Source organism: Nanorana parkeri, unplaced genomic scaffold (genome assembly GCF_000935625.1).
Source record: "Nanorana parkeri isolate BGI_ZX_2015 unplaced genomic scaffold, ASM93562v1 scaffold963, whole genome shotgun sequence".
NCBI lineage: Eukaryota > Metazoa > Chordata > Amphibia > Anura > Dicroglossidae > Nanorana > Nanorana parkeri.
Window position 1 is genome coordinate 351,114 of NW_017307231.1, and position 19,896 is coordinate 371,009.

General features: G+C 41.8%; 1 protein-coding gene across 1 annotated transcript in view; it reads left to right on the top strand.

Moving 5' to 3' along the window:
* MARCH6 (membrane associated ring-CH-type finger 6) overlaps positions 1-19,896 on the top strand; it is a 499,681-nt gene that overhangs the window by 325,148 nt on the left and 154,637 nt on the right. The window contains exon 15 of the mRNA XM_018566614.1: positions 7,906-7,975. Within this exon, the coding sequence (XP_018422116.1) occupies positions 7,906-7,975 (70 nt within the window). The remainder of the gene's footprint in view (positions 1-7,905; positions 7,976-19,896) is intronic.

Genomic DNA, 19,896 nt, shown 5'->3' on the forward strand with positions numbered 1-19,896 from the left:
CCACAGAGGGTGCACTGTCAGGAAAAAACACACACAAAAAACCACAAACCAAAACACAGAGTCAGGGCCCCTATGCAGTCAACTATGCAAACAACCCACGACTGGTTACTCAGTAGGCCCAAGGTGGGCTCCTGCAATAGAATGAGCATAACAATGTCAAAGGAGAGTTCACCCCAGAGTACACTTCCCAACATTTTCAGCTGATATATAATCAGACAGTCTCCCGGGGGGCTGTCTGACTAGTATGAGAGCGTAGGTGCAACTCATGCTGTACAAAAACAATATGTCCTGCTTCTGTTGGCCCCAACAGGCACCCGCCTCCCCAAGACCCAAAACATGCTGAACACGAACATAAGCTCTACAGGGAGAATCCAGGTATAGCGGGATAGGGCACAATACGGACCCCCGTGGGGTCTATATATGGTGCAGGCCTGCACAGCGTCTCAGTACTCATCAGCTTTCCGGATCTCCTGGGAGCTCCCGTCTCGCGGATCTGGTTACTGACGTCTGGCGAGATCCCCTGGGTCTTGAGGGTCTAGAAAGACTGGCATGCCCTAGGATCGCCCCATCTGGGGAAGAGGTGTCAAGCCAGTTCGGAAGCGAGAGGGGCTTGCACTCAAGAAAACACGCCAAGTTGGGCAATTGGAGTGAATAGGTCAGTCTGAATGACCTGTCGCCTCTGCCGATCATCATGGCTAACGGGAAGCCTCAATGATAAGGGATCCCCATGGCTTGAAGTCAGTCCGTCAGGGGCTTGAGGACTCTTCTCCAGTACAGTGTTTGAGGGCACGCATCTGGGAGGATCTTGTCTCTATGCATTTCGTAGGATTTCCTCTTTGATGTTGAAGAAATGCACGCGGCATAGCACATCTCTAGGCCGGTTCTCATCCGGTCCTCTGGAGCCTAGTGTTCTGTGCACGCGGTCAGGTTTCATCTGGTCCGTCGGGGGCTTACCCAGCAGAATATTGAATATGGCTGTGACAGCCGCTCTGAGGTCTTATCCGCCAGTAGCCTCTGGTATCCCCCTCAACCGCAGATTGTTGCGGCAGTTACGGTTCTCTGTATCCTCTAGTCGCAACTGGAGTTGAATCGTCTGGGCTTTTTGCTGTCGCATGGAGTCTTCCAACTGGGAGACCCGGGCCAGTAGTGAGGTGTCAGCCGCTTCCAATGCTTCAATGCGCTGAGTGTGCTGGGCAACCCCCTCTCTCACCTCTGCTAGGTCCGCGTAGAGTGAGGCATCTATTTGGGAGATCATTGATTGCATGTCCTCTCTGGTCGGGAGTGCCGCCAGCATGGCACATAGGTCTGGTCTATCCGACAGGTCGGAGCCGCCTGACGCTCGCGGAGGTCCCGGCGATGACCGCAACAGCATCCCCAGCATGGGCTCTGGTAAGGAGGAAGCCGGGGACGCAGAGGGGTCCATCAGTCCCTGGGATCCCTCTCATTGAGAGATGGCCGGGGCGGCAGTAGGGGACGATACCGGCGTGTCCTGGTGCCTCGCTGTAGGCCGGGCCCACGTGGGTCAAGTGGCCTGGGTCCGGGCTCCGGCCGCGGGCTGGGACAGAAATATGAGTCTAAGCTTGCCTGCACACGAGGGCGGGATGGAGTGCGGGGGGTCCGCGATCTTCTGGTACCTCTACACATAGGGCGAAACATGGTCAAATAGAGGGATCAACTGAAACGATCTCCATTTATCTCTGGAGCTCTCCTCACACACGTCTGCTCGCCGCCATGCTCAGGCCACGCACCCACAGTAATATCCCCTTGAGGTAGTGCCAGAGATAGATGTGGCTATTTCTTGCCTCAACAGATCTCTAACTATTCTGATGAAAGATATCACAGTCTTTAAGGACTCTGTGGATAAATACTTGCAAGCCTTGTTCAAGGCACCCTTTCCTCTTTCTATGGACCCTGCTGTGACAGCAGCTAAAGATTTTGCCAGTACGCTTGCACTACTGTGTGGATGGCCTAGTTGACCGTTTACATCAGCTGCCTAGGCCGGGATTGCTGTCTGTGCAGATGTTTAGACCTCTGGTTCTGGTTAGCGGAACCTTTCTGTAAGAAGCACTTGGAGAGGATTCTGTTCATGGGAGAATTCATTTTTGAGGAAGAATGGGGACTCCTCTGGACCATGAAGCCTTCCAAGTCTACCATGCCCTCCTCAAAATTAGTGGATTCCCCCACTTTCTCAAGTGAGGGGCGGTCTGCTGGCCTTTGTGGCTGTCTGGAGTCAGGATGTACAGAGTCTTTGGGTACTTTCCATAGCCTCCCTGGGTTGCAAGCTGAAGCTGTTGTCCTGCATTCCTCCTCAGTTTATGCTCTCCAATCTTCCCTCTTGCCAACAGCGTATGGAAGCTCTACAGAGGCCATTGCCAGGATTACTGATGTCAGTAGTCTTTGTTCCTATCCCTCAGGTGAAGACGTTCCAAGATTTTTACTCCAACCTCTTCACAGATCCAAAACTGAACTGTGGGATATGTCCCATCCTGGACTTGAAGTCTCTTAAGTTTCTGCTGGTCCGCATCAGTTACCGTCTCTCTTCAGCAGGGTGATCTTCATGCTTTGGTGGACATGAAAGATGGTTACCTGCATGTGCCAATTTCCCTCATATCAACATCTTTTGTGTTTGGCCTTGGAGGAAGAGTACTTTCAATTTGTTGCACTTCTCTTGGCCTTTCCACGGTCCCTTGGGTGTTCAAACTACTAGCCACTGTTCTTGCACTGTTGTGTTCTCAGTGTGTCCGTGTAGTGGGATATTTGGATGACCTGCTACTGAAGGCCTTTTCCAAACAGATCCAGAGGTTCGACATGTACAAGACAATTCAATCAGAGCAGCGTTTCGGTGTGCCTGGAATTCTCTTACATACAGATCAGGCCAGGGTGTTTCTCCCTCTGGGGAAAATTTGTTCTCTGTGATCGCAGCTACAGGCCATTCAAGTCAAGGACCAGCCCTCAGTGAGATTCCACATAAAGGTCTTGGGTCTGATGGTAATCTTCTTTGAGGTGGTACCATATGCTTAGTTCCACTCTGGACCATTGAGCTTCTGGCTATGTGGGATAAACAGACTCATTCTTTGGCTTGGCCCATGCACCTGTCAACCAGGGTTGGTGGATCTCCAGTCCAAAATAGCCAGCCTACTGGGCTGGTGGGGTGTTCTAAGATTCTCAACTGTACAGGAGACCTGATCAGCGAGGGAAGCCAGACTACCCATCAGTGTAATGGAGTTGAGAGCAATTTAACTCTCCCTGCAGTACTGGACATGTCACCTTCAACTGGACATCCATTATTGGATTAGACGGATGACAGTCCAATCCAACAATGCCGTGGCATACATAAACCATCAAGGGGGAACTAGTTGTCACGCAGCTCAAAGAGAAGTGTGCTTGATCTTGGCTTTGGTGGAACTTCATGTCCCAGCCCTGTCCACTGTACACATTCCTGGAATGAAAAATTTGCAGGCGGACTTTCTCAGCAGACTGTAGACATTCGTTCCGAATTCAAATTCGGACGAAATTTCGGAAATTCTGACATTCAGATGTATCCGAATTTACGAATTACAGTTATAACGAATGCAAACAAATCTGAATTTCCGATTCCCAAATTCGTTAGCGGTAGTCTGGACGACATTTCGTTTGTTGGATGAAATTTTGTTGCAGCAAAGTGACATTAGACATTTTTTTAGTCTGCAGAAGAGGAAGAGGGGAACAAAGAAGTGTGAGGTTCCCCCCCAATTCATACTTGACCCTTTTAGGTCTGGTAGGAATGTTAGGAGGGACCCTCCCCCATGCCGATCCCCCATGCCGATGGGGACAAGGGCCTCTTTCCCACAACCCTGACCCGGTGGTTGTGGGGGTCTGTGGGCAAGGGGGCTTATTTGCATTGGGGTACCCCCCTATTTTATTTAACCCTTCTGCAGACCTATAAAACATTTTTTTCCCTATGTCATTTTGCTGCAACGAACGAAACATAAACTAAACGAAATTTCTACCGGACTACCGCTAACTAATTAAATTGTGGACACGAATCCCGGAAGACGAAATAATGCAAAATCCTAATCTAAACAAATTTTTTGCTGGTGCACATGTCTAGCAGGTAGAAGCCGGATTCATGGGAATGGTCTCGTCACTCAGTAGAGATCTGCTGCTGGCAGTCAGGCATAGACCGCTTTGCATCCAGACTAAACATAAAACTGGTCTATAGATCTGAGAGCATTTGCAGTGGATGCACTCCTGGCTCTGTGGAATCGGTACTCTCTGATCTACGTCTTTCCCCTATTAAACACAATTACTGAAAATGTAAAAAAAAAAAAAATTTACATTGTTATAATACATTTATTATTACCCAATTATTTGATAAAATATAAAAGACGCGGTCACGTCAGGTAAATGGACATCAAACATGTCAAGCCTTAAAATTGTGCGCACCCGAAATCGCAAAAAGACTACCATACCCAAAATTGAGCGCACAGACCGACACAGTATACAAACAATCCGCCGGCTATACAGCCGGTGGATCACTCGTATGTAAACAGGCATCGCTGCCTGTTTTTACATTTTGGTAGTTCCCCGCTGCCGGGTGGGTGGGGCTAACAGTCTGTCTTTAGACAGCCTGTCACATCCAGGAAGCATCCTGTCACCTCCCGGCCGGCCGTTGTAGTTAAATGGCCGGTGGTTAAATTATAAAACATTTATTATTACCCAATTTTTTGGTAAAATATAAAAGATGGGGTCACGTCAGGTAAATAGACACCAAACATGTCAAGCCTTAAAATTGTGCACGCCCATGAAACCTCAAAAAACTACAATACCCAAAATTGGTCATAGGCAACGCTTTAATAGCTTTTACCACTTTACTCATCAGTTTAGTGTTATCAGTGATTGAGGGCATTAAAATTATTGCTCGCACTCCAACGTTCGTGGTGATATGTAACGTGTAGTGCAATTGTAGTTTTTCTGATGCATATTTACGTTTGTGCATAAACATGGGAGTGGGGGACTTAAACATTTTTGGGGGGTTTTTACATGTTTTTAAATGTGACTTTTATTTTTATTTTTTTTATTTTTACACAATGTTATTGCTATCACATAGGGGGCTACCAATCCCCCTATGTGATAGCACAGGAGCACTGACAGGTCCTCTTTATGGAGACATTAGGTGACTCTGAGACCCCTGTCACCTGGGGACCCCCAAAGAAGCTGATGAAGCAGAGATTTACTTCACCAGCTTCTTCTCTGGCTATAGCAGCAAGATAAATGACAGCTGAATGCGGAAGTAATGTATTACACATAGCTTCCGCATTCAGACGTCAGAGGGAGATCAGCAAGGAGAAGGATGCTGAGCTCCCTCCCATCTTCCTCCTGACACCCATGTGAGCCGGTCCCAGGCCGGGATTGAGGTGAGGGTGCAGGAGGGGGGCGGTGGCACTCGAGGGGGTGGCGAGCAGGGCAGCACGTACAATCGATCGGATGGCTATAGAGCCGCCAATCGCTTGTACAACAGTAAACAGCTTTTACAACAGTAACAGCATTCAACAGTTTTTTTCTGCCCATGCACGCGGTAGGGGGGCGCGCGAGCAGGAAAAAAAAGCTGTTTATTTACGACGTTCCACCAATGGGAGCTTGCCACCCGTCCGTTTTTTTTACAACAGGCGGACGGAAAGCAGTTAATAATCCTTCCTTCCTTTTGTCCTGCCCTGAAACCTCCTAAGGAAGTCTTTATCCACTGTTTGGATATAGTCCGGGCTGTTCATCTTTATCTATGTTAAAGCTACATACCGGTATTCAAATTATATCTTTGTATTTCCTGAAGGACTTCATAGTGAGCTCCCTGCATTTTGTTCCACCATCTCAGGTGAATCAGTCAGGTGCATGCCTATTCTGCAAAAAAAGAAGGCTCTGCTTTTTCCTGTAAAGATGCACTTTACAAGATCTGTCAGTGATTCTCGGGTTTTCTGGCATCAAGCATCTGCGTTGCAGATTTGCAAGGATGCCACCTGGTCTTTTGCTAATAGGTTTACTAAATTCTACAAGGTAAATGTTTGAGCATCTGCGGATGCTAGTTTTTGCCTTATGGTGCTACAGGCTACTTTCTGATGTTGGGGGTTCGCCTGTTGGCGATTGTTTTGCTGTGTTGACCACCACTCTGTTTTATTGCTTAGGGATTTCTCAGTTGTCTCTGAATCTGCATGTGTCCTGTATTGTACGATCAAGAAATAGGACTTTTGACATACTAGTAAAACCTGTTTCTTGGAGTACAATACAGGATCACCAGCTCTATGTCCTCTATTGCGTGCCTAAAAATTTTTTTTTTCCTGGAGAGGGAGGGGTTATACGAGGGTCCTCACAGCTCTTGCCAGTGTCCAATCACCTAATAATAACGGCATATTACCCAGTCTTCTCTGAATCTATTTGTGTCTTGTACTGTATGCCAAGAAACAGATTTTACTGGTAAGTAAAAAAATAGGGATGCACCGATACCACTTTTTTGGGTCTGAGTACGAGTACCGATACTTTTTTTTATGTACTCGCCGATACCAATTACCGATACTTTTTCTTAAAGGGGCAGATCACATTTTTTCCAAAGCAATACAAAATAATGATTTTAGGTCAGTTTCTTAATATGAAAAACTGTAACTCAAAAGACAACATGACTGTCAGAAAAATAAGTTTACTTTGCTTAAATTGTCACAAAGTTGTATCTCAACGTGCCATTTGAAAAAAGGCCACAAGAATTGTGTAGAAAAGTGAAAAAACCTTAATTTAGCTTAAGACCTCATTCACACAAGTAACATCCCTATAAAAAACCCTTCTACATCTCAAGCATGCACCCCCAAAGCAATGGAATGAAATACATTATTGTATTTCCATATTATTTTATTGCATTGTCTAACTTTTTTATTTCTAATTTACCGGTGATTAATCTTTTATACAAGATAATTTTTTCATCTTTGTTAACAGTTATGGTTACTTACAAAAAATGTTTTACAACTAAATTGAGTTTTCCCTCCTGTATCAAATTTCAGGAGCTGCCAGTTGAGATTCTTTCATTGTATCCATCTGAAGAGAAATTTTCCAATTTATCTTGCTATTCGTTTTCTTTTGAAAAGACCACACTCTATTTTATGATGTGCAACTAGAATGCCTTTTTGTTTTTAAAAAAATTTAACCTATTATTTACATACTTTATATTTACACAAAGGGAAGAGGAAGCTCTCATTCAGACCATTTGAACCTTTAGAATACAGAATGAAGATCCATTTGGCTTCAGAATGCAACACTTGAAGGCCCCTGAATTTTAAGCCCACTGTCCTTGCTCCATGTTTCCCCCATATCAATATTGGGATTGGTTTGTCCTTTTTAAGAACATTTATCATTTATGTTCTATAATCCTCCTTAACTCTTATCCATATAGAGGTGAAGACAGAAGCATTTAGCTGTAATCCTGTAGTGCTGCAGTTTATAAAAGACTCAATCAGCCACTGTTCCATCATTTGGGTTTATAAACTGAGTGTATGTATCAACAACCTTTGCAATGCCCACAGTGATACAACCCTTTAAGTGGTTTTCACAGCCAATTTTTCTGTGGACTTCTTTTTTCTTTTTTTATTCACTTCAAAATGACAGTGTACAAATGTGTCTCCTAAATTTCTTTCTCTCCGATATGATATATATATCGGAATGCAATACAATGCGTTCCAGAGGCTGACCACTGTGGAACACATTGTTTATGGTGTGAACTAGCCCTCAGAGTGAAAGTAATACATGACTACAAAAATTAGAAAAATTGTCATGGAGTATATATAGTACAAAGCACTTATTTTATTTGCATTTCATAAGTGAAAAACTTTGTCTTGTGTTTTGTTTTGTGTTTTACTCAAGCATTTCTTCTTTTTTTTTTTTCTACAGATCCTTCTGTTAATAATTTTCATGTGTGTTACATTACTGATTGCTAGTCTTGTATGCCTTACATTACCAGGTAAGCATGTAAATGATTTTAAACTATTTAAAACATGTAATGTTATCTTGGAAGGTGAAACTCCAAGGTCATATGCTGGAAAAGGTGCACCACTCTTTGCTACAGTTGTTTCTTTTGTTCCAAAAGTAACTAAATGGGGTACCAGCATATCAAGTATAAAGGCAACAGCCAGATTCTATTTCTTGTGAACCTTTCCTTAAAGGATAAGTTCACCTTTTGCACCACGTTTGCAAAAATTAAAGACATGCATAAATGATAATATATTTAAAAAATGAATTTCTTTAATATTTACATTCAAGCCTGGAAAGCATTGCAATCGTGATCACTCGATCAGGGTGGCAAACCTCAGGGTCCTGCATATTTTCAAACTGCCAGAGTTTACACGGAGGGACGGAGTTTCAGTTAAGAGAGATGGGGGAAGGACGGCTGGAGTTCAAATTGCAATAAATCACCTCATACGGCTTCCAGCCGTCCTCGCTCTAGGTAGAGCTGCCCTTATTACCGCATCTACCTAGAGGGAGGATGGCATCCTCTACCCCCCTGCCGCCCCCATCTCTCTTAACTGAAACGCCGTACCACCGTACAAGCTCTGACAGTTTGAAAATGTGCAGAAGGCTGAGTTTTGCAGCTGTGATCTAATGATTACTATTGCAATGCTTTCCAGGCTTGAATGCAAATATTAAAGAAATGCATATTTTTAAAAATATATTATTAATTATGCATTTCTTTAATTTTTGCAAAATGCTGCAAAAAGTGAACGTATCCCTTAACATAGAGTCTGGATTTAAACAAATGTTAAAAAGTGGCAAAAGGTGTGAATGACAATTGTGAAAAAAAAAGTGAAAATCTCCCTGGGCATTGATAACACTGTGCAGATATATGTCTAAATTTGGATTTCTTAAGTAATTTAAACAGAGATGGCAACCACTTCACTAATTTATAATTGGCTATTAGTTTTGTATTCTGACAGAGGATAGATTTGCTTTGAGTTACTTTCTGAATTTTTTTGATAACCATAGCTAAATTATTTCTAACCATTATTATTTACCTAACCACTGAACCTTCACATTCTCACATAATTCATTCCCACAGCTACCTCATGTATCATTTCCCCCTCCTCTTTTAGATTGTAAGCCCTCAGGGGCAGGGCCCTCCTTACCATCTTGTCTTGAATTGTATTGTAACTGTTATGTCTTCCTTATATTGTAAAGCGCTGCGCAAACTGTTGGCGCTATATAAATACTATGTAATAATAATAATAATAATAATTTCAGACATAGTAGTAACATAATAGGTAAGGTTGAATAAAGACACAGGTCCATCCAGTTCAATCAATGCATATGTGTGTATATACAGTACTTGGCTCTAGTAGTTCCCATATCCTTGTATATTTAGTGAACTAAGAAACGCATCTAAAAGTTTCTTGAATTTACCAATGCTATCAGTGTATACTACTGACGGTGGAAGGGAATTCCACATTTTTCTACTCTCACAGTTAAAAAAAAAAAAAACCAAACCCTTGTGCAGTCTAAGCTTAAACCCCCTCTTTTCTAACCTCTTGTCTTCTTGTGTCGGCAATAGAGCTCTCGGTGTAAACATCCTATTCCAGATATTGTGGTCCCCATGAATGATTTTGAAAATTGCAATTAGACCCCCTCTTAAACACCTCTCTTCTAAGGAGAACAAGTTTAATTTCTGGAGTCAATCTTTATAACTCAGGACTTCCATCCCCTTTATTAATGTTGTAACCCTTCTCTGAACTCCCTCTTGTTTGAGGACGCCTTTTCCGGAGGGTTGGTGACCAAAACTGAACCACATACTCATGGTGAGGCTTTACCAGTGATTTATAAAGTGGTAAAATTATATTTTAACCCTTGCTTAAATCCCTCTTTTATTGCAGCATAGTATCCTGCTTGCTTTGCTGGGATTTTTAGTCCTCAATATCTTGTTGCCATTCGGCATTGCTGTAAAATGTATAGCTGGGATTTGTAGTCCTCTATAGCTGGTGGTTTTCTGCATTGCTGTATAAAGTATAGCTGGGATTTGTAGTCCTTTATAGCTGACAATTTTTTTTGGCATTGCTGTATAATGTATCACTGGGATATGTAGTATTTTTAGTCCCTCTACAGCTTGGAGCCAATTACAGAACTACCAGGGGCACAGCGTTTGCAGATGGGATCAGGCCCTGGAACTTCACCACTGTCCTAAAATCATTAGTCTGTGTTGTTTTAGAAAAACTGTCCCATGACACTAAAAAAAGTATTGGTAATTGGCATTGGTGAGTACTTGAGGAAAAGTATTGAATTGATACTCACACTTGGTTGGGAAAAAATGGTATTGGTGCATCCCTACTAAAAACATAACATAACATAAAATCAATATTTTATGTCCACAATATCAATCTGTGTATACAATTTCCAACATCCTATAACATGATTACATGACAATGATGTATATGTTGTAATCATCTTATATGGTGTTGGAAAGTGTATGCTAAATAGCACCTGAAAAGCCCCATGTCATTGGTATAAACTTTGCAATCTATTGCTGAATCTGCGATCTATGAGGACCCCCCCCGGTCTTTCTCCATGTCCAACATCCCCAGTGGAGCACCCCCTAAGTAGTAGTTTGCATGCACATTCTTTGCTCCCATGTGTACAACCTTGCATTTTTGAATATTAAATTGCATTTGCCATCTTGCAGCTCACACCTCAATTTTATCTAGGTCTTGATGAGAATGTACTGCCCTGCACAGTTTAGTATAATTCGCAAACACTGAGAATGAACTATTAATTCCAATCTCTATATCGTTTATAAATAAGATAAACAGAATTGGTCCCAAGACCGAACCCTTGGGCGCCCCACTCACAACTTTTGCCCAGTTAGAAAATGAACCATGTATTACTACCCTCTGTATTATTATGATTATTATTATTCAGGATTTATATAGCACCAACAGTTTGTGCAACGCTTTTCAAAATGGAGGGAGACATTACAGTTAACAATAAAATGTCAATACAGGAGGGTTAGTAGGGTCCTGCTCGTGAGAGCTTACAATCTAGTAGGAGGGGCAAGTGATACAAAAAGTAATAATTGTGTGGGATGATTTAATGGAAGAAGTGAAAGGACAGTTATATCGAGGAGGAATAGTTTTCCCTGAAGAGATGCGTTTTCAAGGATCGCCTAAAGGTGGACACAGTAGAAGATAAGTGGACAGATTGGGGTAGTGAGTTCCAGAGGATGAAAATCCTGGAGGTAAGCATGGGACGAGGTGGCACAAGCAGGAGGTCTTGGCAGGAACAAAGAAGGAGGCGGTTTGGGTGATATTTTGAGATGAGGTTGGTGATGTAGTTTGTGGCAAAGTTGTAGATGGCTTTGTATGTTATTGTTAGTATTTTGAATTTATTTGTTGGGCAAATGGGAGCCAGTAGAGGAACTGGCAGAGAGGGTTGGCAGACGCTGATTGATTGGTAAGGTGGATGAGTCTGGCAGCAGCGTTCATGATAGACTAAAGGGGGTATAGCCTGTTTAGTGGTAGTCCAACAAGGAGGGAGTTACAGTAGTCGAGGTGAGATTACAAGGAGTGAATTAGAAGCTTAGCGGTGCCATTTGTTAAAAAGGGTGAATTTTGGAAATGTCATGGAGGTTGAGTTGGCAAGATTTAGATAGTGATTGGATGTGGGGCTGAAAGGAGAGCTCAGAATCAAGGATTACACTGAGTACCCCGGCTTGGCTGTTGATTGTGATGGAGAACTCGGGGGAGGGGACAGGAGAGGAGGGAATATTATAAGTTCAGTTTTGGACAGATTTAGTTCGAGGAAGAGCATGCATCCAGTTTTCCACCCATGTACATACAATTTCATCAAAACAGATAGACCTTAGTTTGTGAATTAAACGGTTGTAGGGTACTGTATCTAATGCTTTAGCAAAGTCAAGATATACCACGGCTACTGGTATTCCTCTGTCTAAATTAATACTTACTTCCTCATAGAATGGTAATAGATTGGTCTGATAAGAACGGTCCTTCAGTCATGTTGGTACCCTCCCCACTTATACCATTTTCATAGGCAAATTCCTTCATATAGTCCCGTATCATTCCTTTGTTTTTTGTTTTCACTATTGATGTTAATTTCACTGGCCTATAGTTACCAGTTGTACTTTATTTCCCTTTTTTGTATATTGGTACCACATTCGCTTTCTGCCAATCTGCTGGTACTATACCTTATATTAAAGTGTCCATAAAGATTAGGAACAATGGTCTGGCTATTAGGTGGCTAAGTTCCTTGAGCACCCGTAGATGCAACCCATCTGGTCCCGAAGATTTGTGTACATTTAATCTTTCTAGACTTTTTTTTTTTACGATACGTTAAATCTTCTGTTACTAGATGCCTTGCTTATTAACCCCCGTCTGACTCTTCTGTAAAGACAGAAGCAAATCATTCTGTTTAACACATCACCTTTCTCTCTGTCACTGGTAGCCGACTTCCCCTTTTCATCTTTTATGGGGCCTAAATGTTTTGCCATTACCTTTTTACTATTTATATATTTAAATAATTTATTGGGGTTTCTTTTGTTTTCTGTTGCTATGGGGTCTATTCACGATGCTGCCGAGGGCATGACCGATCTGAAGTGAAGTGAGTCAAACACTGTTCGGCTATTCACTTCAGGCTGGTACGGTTAATATTTCATACTCTTCCTTTTTTTTTTGCTGCCCTGATTGCTCTTTTGCATCTTTTTTTGTAGTGTTTGAACGCTGATGGTGGTGACCCCTCTGTCTTATTTTTTTTGAAGGCCATTTTTTTTCTCTTTTATATATTGCTTTCGTTTGCTAGTTAACCACCCTGCTTTAACTTTTTCTGTTTTGAATGTGTTGCTAAATGAAATGTACTGGCGAATGTTATATAAAATTTTCTTGAAACATTCCCACTTGTCCTTAGTGTTCATATTCAGGAAGATTTGGTCTAGCTTTTTTTTTAATTCTCTTTATTAGAACAAGCTTTATGATAGAGTACAAAACATAGCAGTAAACAAGACAAGACTCAAAAGGTAACTTATCACACCCCAAATAAAGACACTAACAACAAAAGAAGCCAAAAAAAAAAGAAGTCAGTCAGTTGAATTTGCCCACCCAAGTCCCATGGGGGCCACTACTATATATACACTATATTGCCAAAAGTATTGGGATGCCTGCCTTTAGGTCAGTAATGTAACGCACAGAGCAAAGGTCAGTAATGTAACACACATGGCAGAGGTCAGAGTGACGCACGGCGCAGAGGTCAGAGTGACGACAGCGCTCCTCGATGAGATTCCACTCGCCCCCCCACAATTTTCACTCGCCAATTGCGAGGGGGCGAGTAGAGATTTTGAGGCCTGCATTAGAGATTCCCTTGGCCACATACATTCCGAAAAACAACAAATTATAGAGTATTTCATTCAATTCTATAAAAAATTATAAAATTCTTAAGCCATATATACTTATTCAGAACTTAGAGTATTTGTCCTATATTATTTTTCCTACTCTTGTCTATCTCCAATAGACAAGATTTGGAAGTTCCAATTACTGTGGTAGAGATGGAAAAAGCGATTAGTAGTTTTCCGTATGGAAAAGCACATGGCCATGGTGGTCTCCCTATTGAGACATATAAAATGTATAAACAATACTTCAGACATTTCATGAAGCTCTGCTTAACCCCTTCGTGACTGACGACGTACAGTGTACGTCGCCAGCATCGGGGCTGTTTAAACAGACTCCCGGCGACTTTTGCCGCCGGGAATCTGTTTAAACTTGTAGATAGGACTATACAGAGAATTCCAATACTTCAGACTTTATTAAAGTTCACAGCAAATCCAGTACAACAGTAGGTAAAAGTGTATAAAGCAACAAATGCCAGCACTACACACCGCCCCAACCAACTACAACCTTTCACATGTTTCACCCGTAGGCTTATTTGTAGTGGTAACAAATACAGACCAGTATCTCACTTAAATGTGTTCAAAAATATCCAGCCTACACAGATGCAGGAAGCAATGCTCACTGATGGATAGGTTAACTCTAAACTGGCTGGAGTATAAGGATCAGTAGAGCACAAAGAAACTACCAATCCCGTCATACATGTTATAATCTCCATACCAAATAAAGTCAGATGTTTTTAACTCAATCTCACCAAACCGCAATCTCCCTGTCAACTGTGCAGGGTGTAAGACAGTGCACAAAAGAAAAATATATAAAATAAAATGTCAAACTCAATTTTATAAATGTGGACGCAGTTTTTTTTACATACACTGTGTGTTTTACATGTGTTATAATGACTATTTTGAGTTTTATCTTTAACTAATGTGTGGCATCCTTCTCCGGAGGTTCGGTGCGCCTTATGAAGCACTCAACAGACCGTAGCTTTTGTCACAGCTTCTGTGACAGAAGCTGCAGTTAGTGACCGCTGAGACAGGTAGTGCTGTGATTACAGTGCCATGGTCTCAGTGATCACACAGAGCAGGCGAAGAACGTCCGTTCTTCGTCTGCTCTATGGTTATCTCGATCGCCGCCGCTGCTCGTTTTTAAAATGAGTGTTCTCATTAGATCACTCGTATTAAACGAGCAGTGGCTCCTACTGTACATTTAACTCATACTGGACAGTATGCAAATAAGGGGGCATACTCAGGAGTAAAAATTTTGCCAGAAGGGGTAAGAGCGGGTGGGGTGTCACGAACGTAACGACAGGTGAGTAGGGGAAACGGGGGTTTAAATGTGTGGGGCTCCATGGTCGCTATGGACAGTATGCAAATAAGGGGGCAAAAATTACCCTGTAGGGATGGAAAAGCAGAATTATTGGCACGGAACAAATTACACAAGAAGTTTAAAAAAATGCCTGATATTTCTCCCACTGAGTATTGGGCACATACCTAGAATAACATCCCCGAGTTCCATCTGACCAACTGTTTACTGCCAGATCACGAGACGCCAAAAGTAGGGAGGCCAGATTCATATCTTTCCCCTCGAGGATATTCCTCCTAATATAAGGCCTCAGAGCTATAGATGTTCCCCACCACAGACTCCATCCTATGCCGAAGACTCTGACTAGAGGAATTAAGAGAATTCAGCAAAGCGTGAATTTGCGTTAGGGAAGTAGCCATAGACCGTTAGCCCTGGTAGCAATGGAGCTAGGAAACAATAAGCGGAACAGTTCAGCTTTCCGGGCCGTCACCGGAAAAAAGGTATCCTCCTACGTTGGAGTTCAGCCGTCAGTCTGAGAATAGTCCAGGAGTGAAGGGATGGCGCACTGCTGTGTGCCGATCTCCAGACCGGAGATGGTGGAATGGAGATGAACCCATCAATGTCGGAAGCTCGCAACATTCTGTACGGCTGAAATGACAACTGACAATGTAGGAGAGCCACAAGCACCACCAGAGTGCTGACAATGTCCGTAAAACAAACGTACAAAAAACATAGACGTGGGGCGGAATGAGACCCGTGTCGGATGTGTCTAAACTATGACATAAGGAACACACCTGGGAGTACGGAAACCAACCAAACATGAATTATATGTATATATTCCCTTTTTTATTGAGCGTCTGAGACGCAGCAGGCAATTACTCCAAGACCAGACCTACGTCCGTCCGATGGCCAGGTATAGGTGTGTAGAACAGGCAACGTATGAGCGGGGGACCCGAGAAAGGAAGTGACCAACAAAGAAAATCTAAAAAACACTCAGAGCCCCCCCGACCCCAGACCTGGGTAAGTCTATGTGAATGCAGATGCGTCTGCTAACTTATGTGTCAAGCAATAACAAACCAAATCTCCGTAACAGAAATGAACCCTACAGAGCTTAGTGTATGTGAAGTAGCATGGTGTGACGCACTAACATTGTGCAATTGTGTCCTAACCGTAACGTGATGGAAACCCCTAACCGAGTTTCACACACCTGACGAGAATGGAGAAGCAGAAATTCCCACGGGGAACCGATGCAACCCACGAACAAGACACTCAACCTGCGAGTAGAGGGAAGCATGACAAATCCCAATGCGTTAATGACCCAGATAACGCCCTCTGCCAACATGTGCTCTTAGACCATACTTATTTTTAATTAATTTATTTTTTATTACACACATATATGTGCACGCACATACACACATAAGTATACATATGTACACATAGACACGCACACAATACTGTGCATATATTTAGATATATGCACAGTCAAACACACCTTACATACATACGTATACACATACAGCTACATACACATACATACAAACACATACACTGAGTGGCCAGTGGAACGAGCAGCCGAACAGCGGCCTAACACAGCCAAAGGAGCCGCCGAGCTGGGGACCCAAGACAGCTGAACATAGAACACTGACAGGAGCCGAACAGCGCTACGAGACAGGGGGAAGCCACGTCTGACATAAGCCAGCGGAGACGGAAGTCGGTACGGAGCCACAGGCGTCACAAACGTAACGACAGGTGAGTAGGGGAAACGGGGGTTTAAATGTGTGGGGCTTCTCCCACAAATACGGCTAATAAGTTAGCCTCAAACGCGTATATATAGCTATAGATATAGATATATAGATATATGTTCATGGCGATTAAGCTATGTGTTTTATAGTGCTGATATTTTGGTCTATTCGGGTGAGATGAGCCACTCATTTGTTTAGTTTATTCAATTACAGATCTTCCTCACTTACCGACTTACCTGTTTTGCGACCACTCGCACTTACGACGGACCGCCGATCGGTCTCTGACCTTGCGCGTCAGTGCGTCGTGTCGCCGGCAGAAGTGGTGTCCTCCGATCTTCACTGCGGGTCCCGGTAAGTATTTTCATTGCCCGATGTACAGTACACTGTTCGGTACTGTACATCGGCAATGCTATATAGTACTGTACTAATGCAGTACAGTACTGTATAGAGTTCCTCACTTAACAACCAATTCATTTAACGACCTGGTCGTAGGAACGGAACTCGGTTGTTAAGTGAGGAATGCCTGTATATATGTATTTATATGTACATTTACATGTATTCTCAACTGAGTTTGACATTTTATATATTTTTCTCTTGTGCACTGTCTTGACAGGGAGATTGCGGTTTGGTGAGATTGAGTTCAAAACATCTGACTTTATTTGGTATGGTTGGTATGGAGATTATAACATGTATGATGGGATTGGAGGTTTCTTTGTGCTCTACTGACCCTTATACTCCAGCCAGTTTAGATTAACCTATCCATCAGTGAGCATTGCTTCCTGCATGTGTGTAGGGTATTTTTTTAACACATTTAGGTGAGATAATGGTCTGTATTTGTTACCTCTATGAATAAGCCCACGGGTGAAACATGTGAGAGGTTGTAGTTGGTTGGGGGTGTGCCGTGCTGGCATTTGTTGCTTTATACACTTTTTTTCACTGTTATACTGGATTTGCTGTGAACTTCAATAAAGTCTGAAGTATTGGAATTCTCTGGATAGTGCGGTCTGTTCGTATTCTTCTGTTTAAGGGCTGTTTGCCTAGTACTATGCATGATGCCACTATCATTGTATTGCCTAAAAAAATAAATAAAGACCCCCTTTTCCCAGAATGGTATAGACCCATTTTGCTTCTAAATAATGATATAAAGATTTGAGCTAAAATATTGGCTAATAAATTATCCTCAAAAATTATACACTCTGATCAATCAGGTTTTTTTTAACTTAATCTACTGCTGTTAATATACGTAGAGTTCATTTGAATCTGCAGATACCCACTGATAACGATGACAACAGGGCCCTTTTGGCACTAGATGTGGTGAAAGCTTTTGATAGCGTTACTTGTGGGCTAAACTGTTAGGAAAGATCTTGGAGGAGACTAAACAAATTTTCACTATATCTGGATATACTAGGTATTCGCCCATATGGGATAATGAAAATTTTCCCAAATTACTTAAATTATGAGGTTTTAACAACTAGCGACAGGTGAGAATATACACTGTCGCTCAACTTCATGAACATAATGTGCCTCCTTTTAACAATTGCAATCTAAGTTTGTTTTATCCCATAAAAAATGTTTTCACTATCTCCAAATTAGACATGCTCTACTTTCGCAATTTAGGTCTGTTCCCCAATGCCCATCTTCCACTCCAATCTTAGACGTTCTGGTTACTTCAAAAAATACAATGGGTATTATTTCCTTATTGTATTCACAGCTATTGCACAAATACACTGCTCAATCTATATTACCTTCTAGGGGGAAATGGGAGGAAGATATTTTCTAGGGGGAAATGGGAGGAAGATATTGGGCCCATTACAGATGAAAAGTGGAAAGTGATTATGAACAATGTAGTCTTAGTTCTCTATCTGTTACTCATAGACTTACTCAACTTTTTATTCTTCACACAACCTACAGTACACCTGCTTTTTTTTTAATTTTAAATAGGTTTAAAAGATGACCCCCCTTGTCCAAAATGCTGTTTTCATGATAGATTGTTGATTCTTTTATTATGGAGATGTCCTCAACTAGTGCAATATTGGCATCAAGTAATATCACTACTTAACTCCTATATTCAATACAATGGTGGATAATTCACTCCAAGCCTGTCTTTTAGGGGTCTTTGATACTGCTCTGTTGAATTCCCATATAGCTTTGGCTCTTCAAGGAGTCCTGCAAGGAGAATGGTGGTACGGAAATGGGTATCCGATTCCCCTCCAACATTGTCAGAGTGGATCTTTGAATTTGATAGAAATGTAGAGTATAAGCGCATACTATACCAGGATAGGGGGCATAACCACAAGCATTCTCAGATGTGGCCCAAATGGTTCAATTATCGGTCTAGGTGAAGAAATTGTACTTCCAATATTTGTATTTTTTTGTCGCTTTTGTTCAAAATGGGTTGCGCCTAATTATGTTTCATGTGCTATAGTGATGTGTCCTTTTTCTTTTCTTTTTTTTAATATTTGTTTTGCTTTGTTCCTGCTCAAAATGTTTATCATGTGGTGGTGGTTTTAAAATGCTTAATAAATTATTATCTAAATTAAAAAAAGGACCTTAACATTTTTGCATATTTTTGAAAGGGCGTTTAAACAAGCCACCACTGACCTATCTAGTAATTTATCTTCACCGATCACAGCTGATATATATGAGGCAGCTATATTTACTTATTATATATAAAGGCTCTGCTTCTTTATTTACAGTGCTACACAATGTTATGTGTTAACAGAAAAATAGAAAGCAAAAAAGTCTGCAAAAACTACTTTACCGCCTTTCTGCCGAGCTTGCGCATATATGTGGCCACACAGAAGTGGGCCTTCTTCCGTGGGGCTGCATATATGTGTCCATGTGTTTGTGCTACATAAAACAGAAGCCACCAACTTGTGCAACTAGATTGATTGGTTATGGACTGTATATTATTAGTCCTAAAGGAGCTCCAGTTATGCTGGTAGTTCATTCAGAAAAGATGTATAAACTGATTCTGCAGTGTGGTTAGTTTGATAGGGAAACATCCATGTAAAAGCAATGTAAAGTAGGGCTGCATTATTTTCATAATTGATTAGTTAGCCGATTAACTTCAATTAATCGGATAAAATAAAATTATACTGTAATTTATTTAAAATAAAATACACAAATGCAACGTTACAGACATGAAGTTTACTTCAGAATAAAACAGTATGCACATTTTTTAAAAATCACATTGCACTGGAACGAAGGGCATTGCAGTACCACATGTTCCAGTGTGGGCGATCACACTCCGGACGGGAGGTGCATTTGGGACCCATTGAAATGAAAGGCACGGCAACGCACCTCCTGCAGCAATTTTTGGCAGGCCGAAACTGAAAATGACTTTTTCCACTATATATAAAAATATATATATTTTTAAATAATTGTATGTATTATATTAGACATTTTAATTAGTTTCCTGGATTTAAAATAATCTGAATGTTAAAACTTAAAGCCAATATAATAAA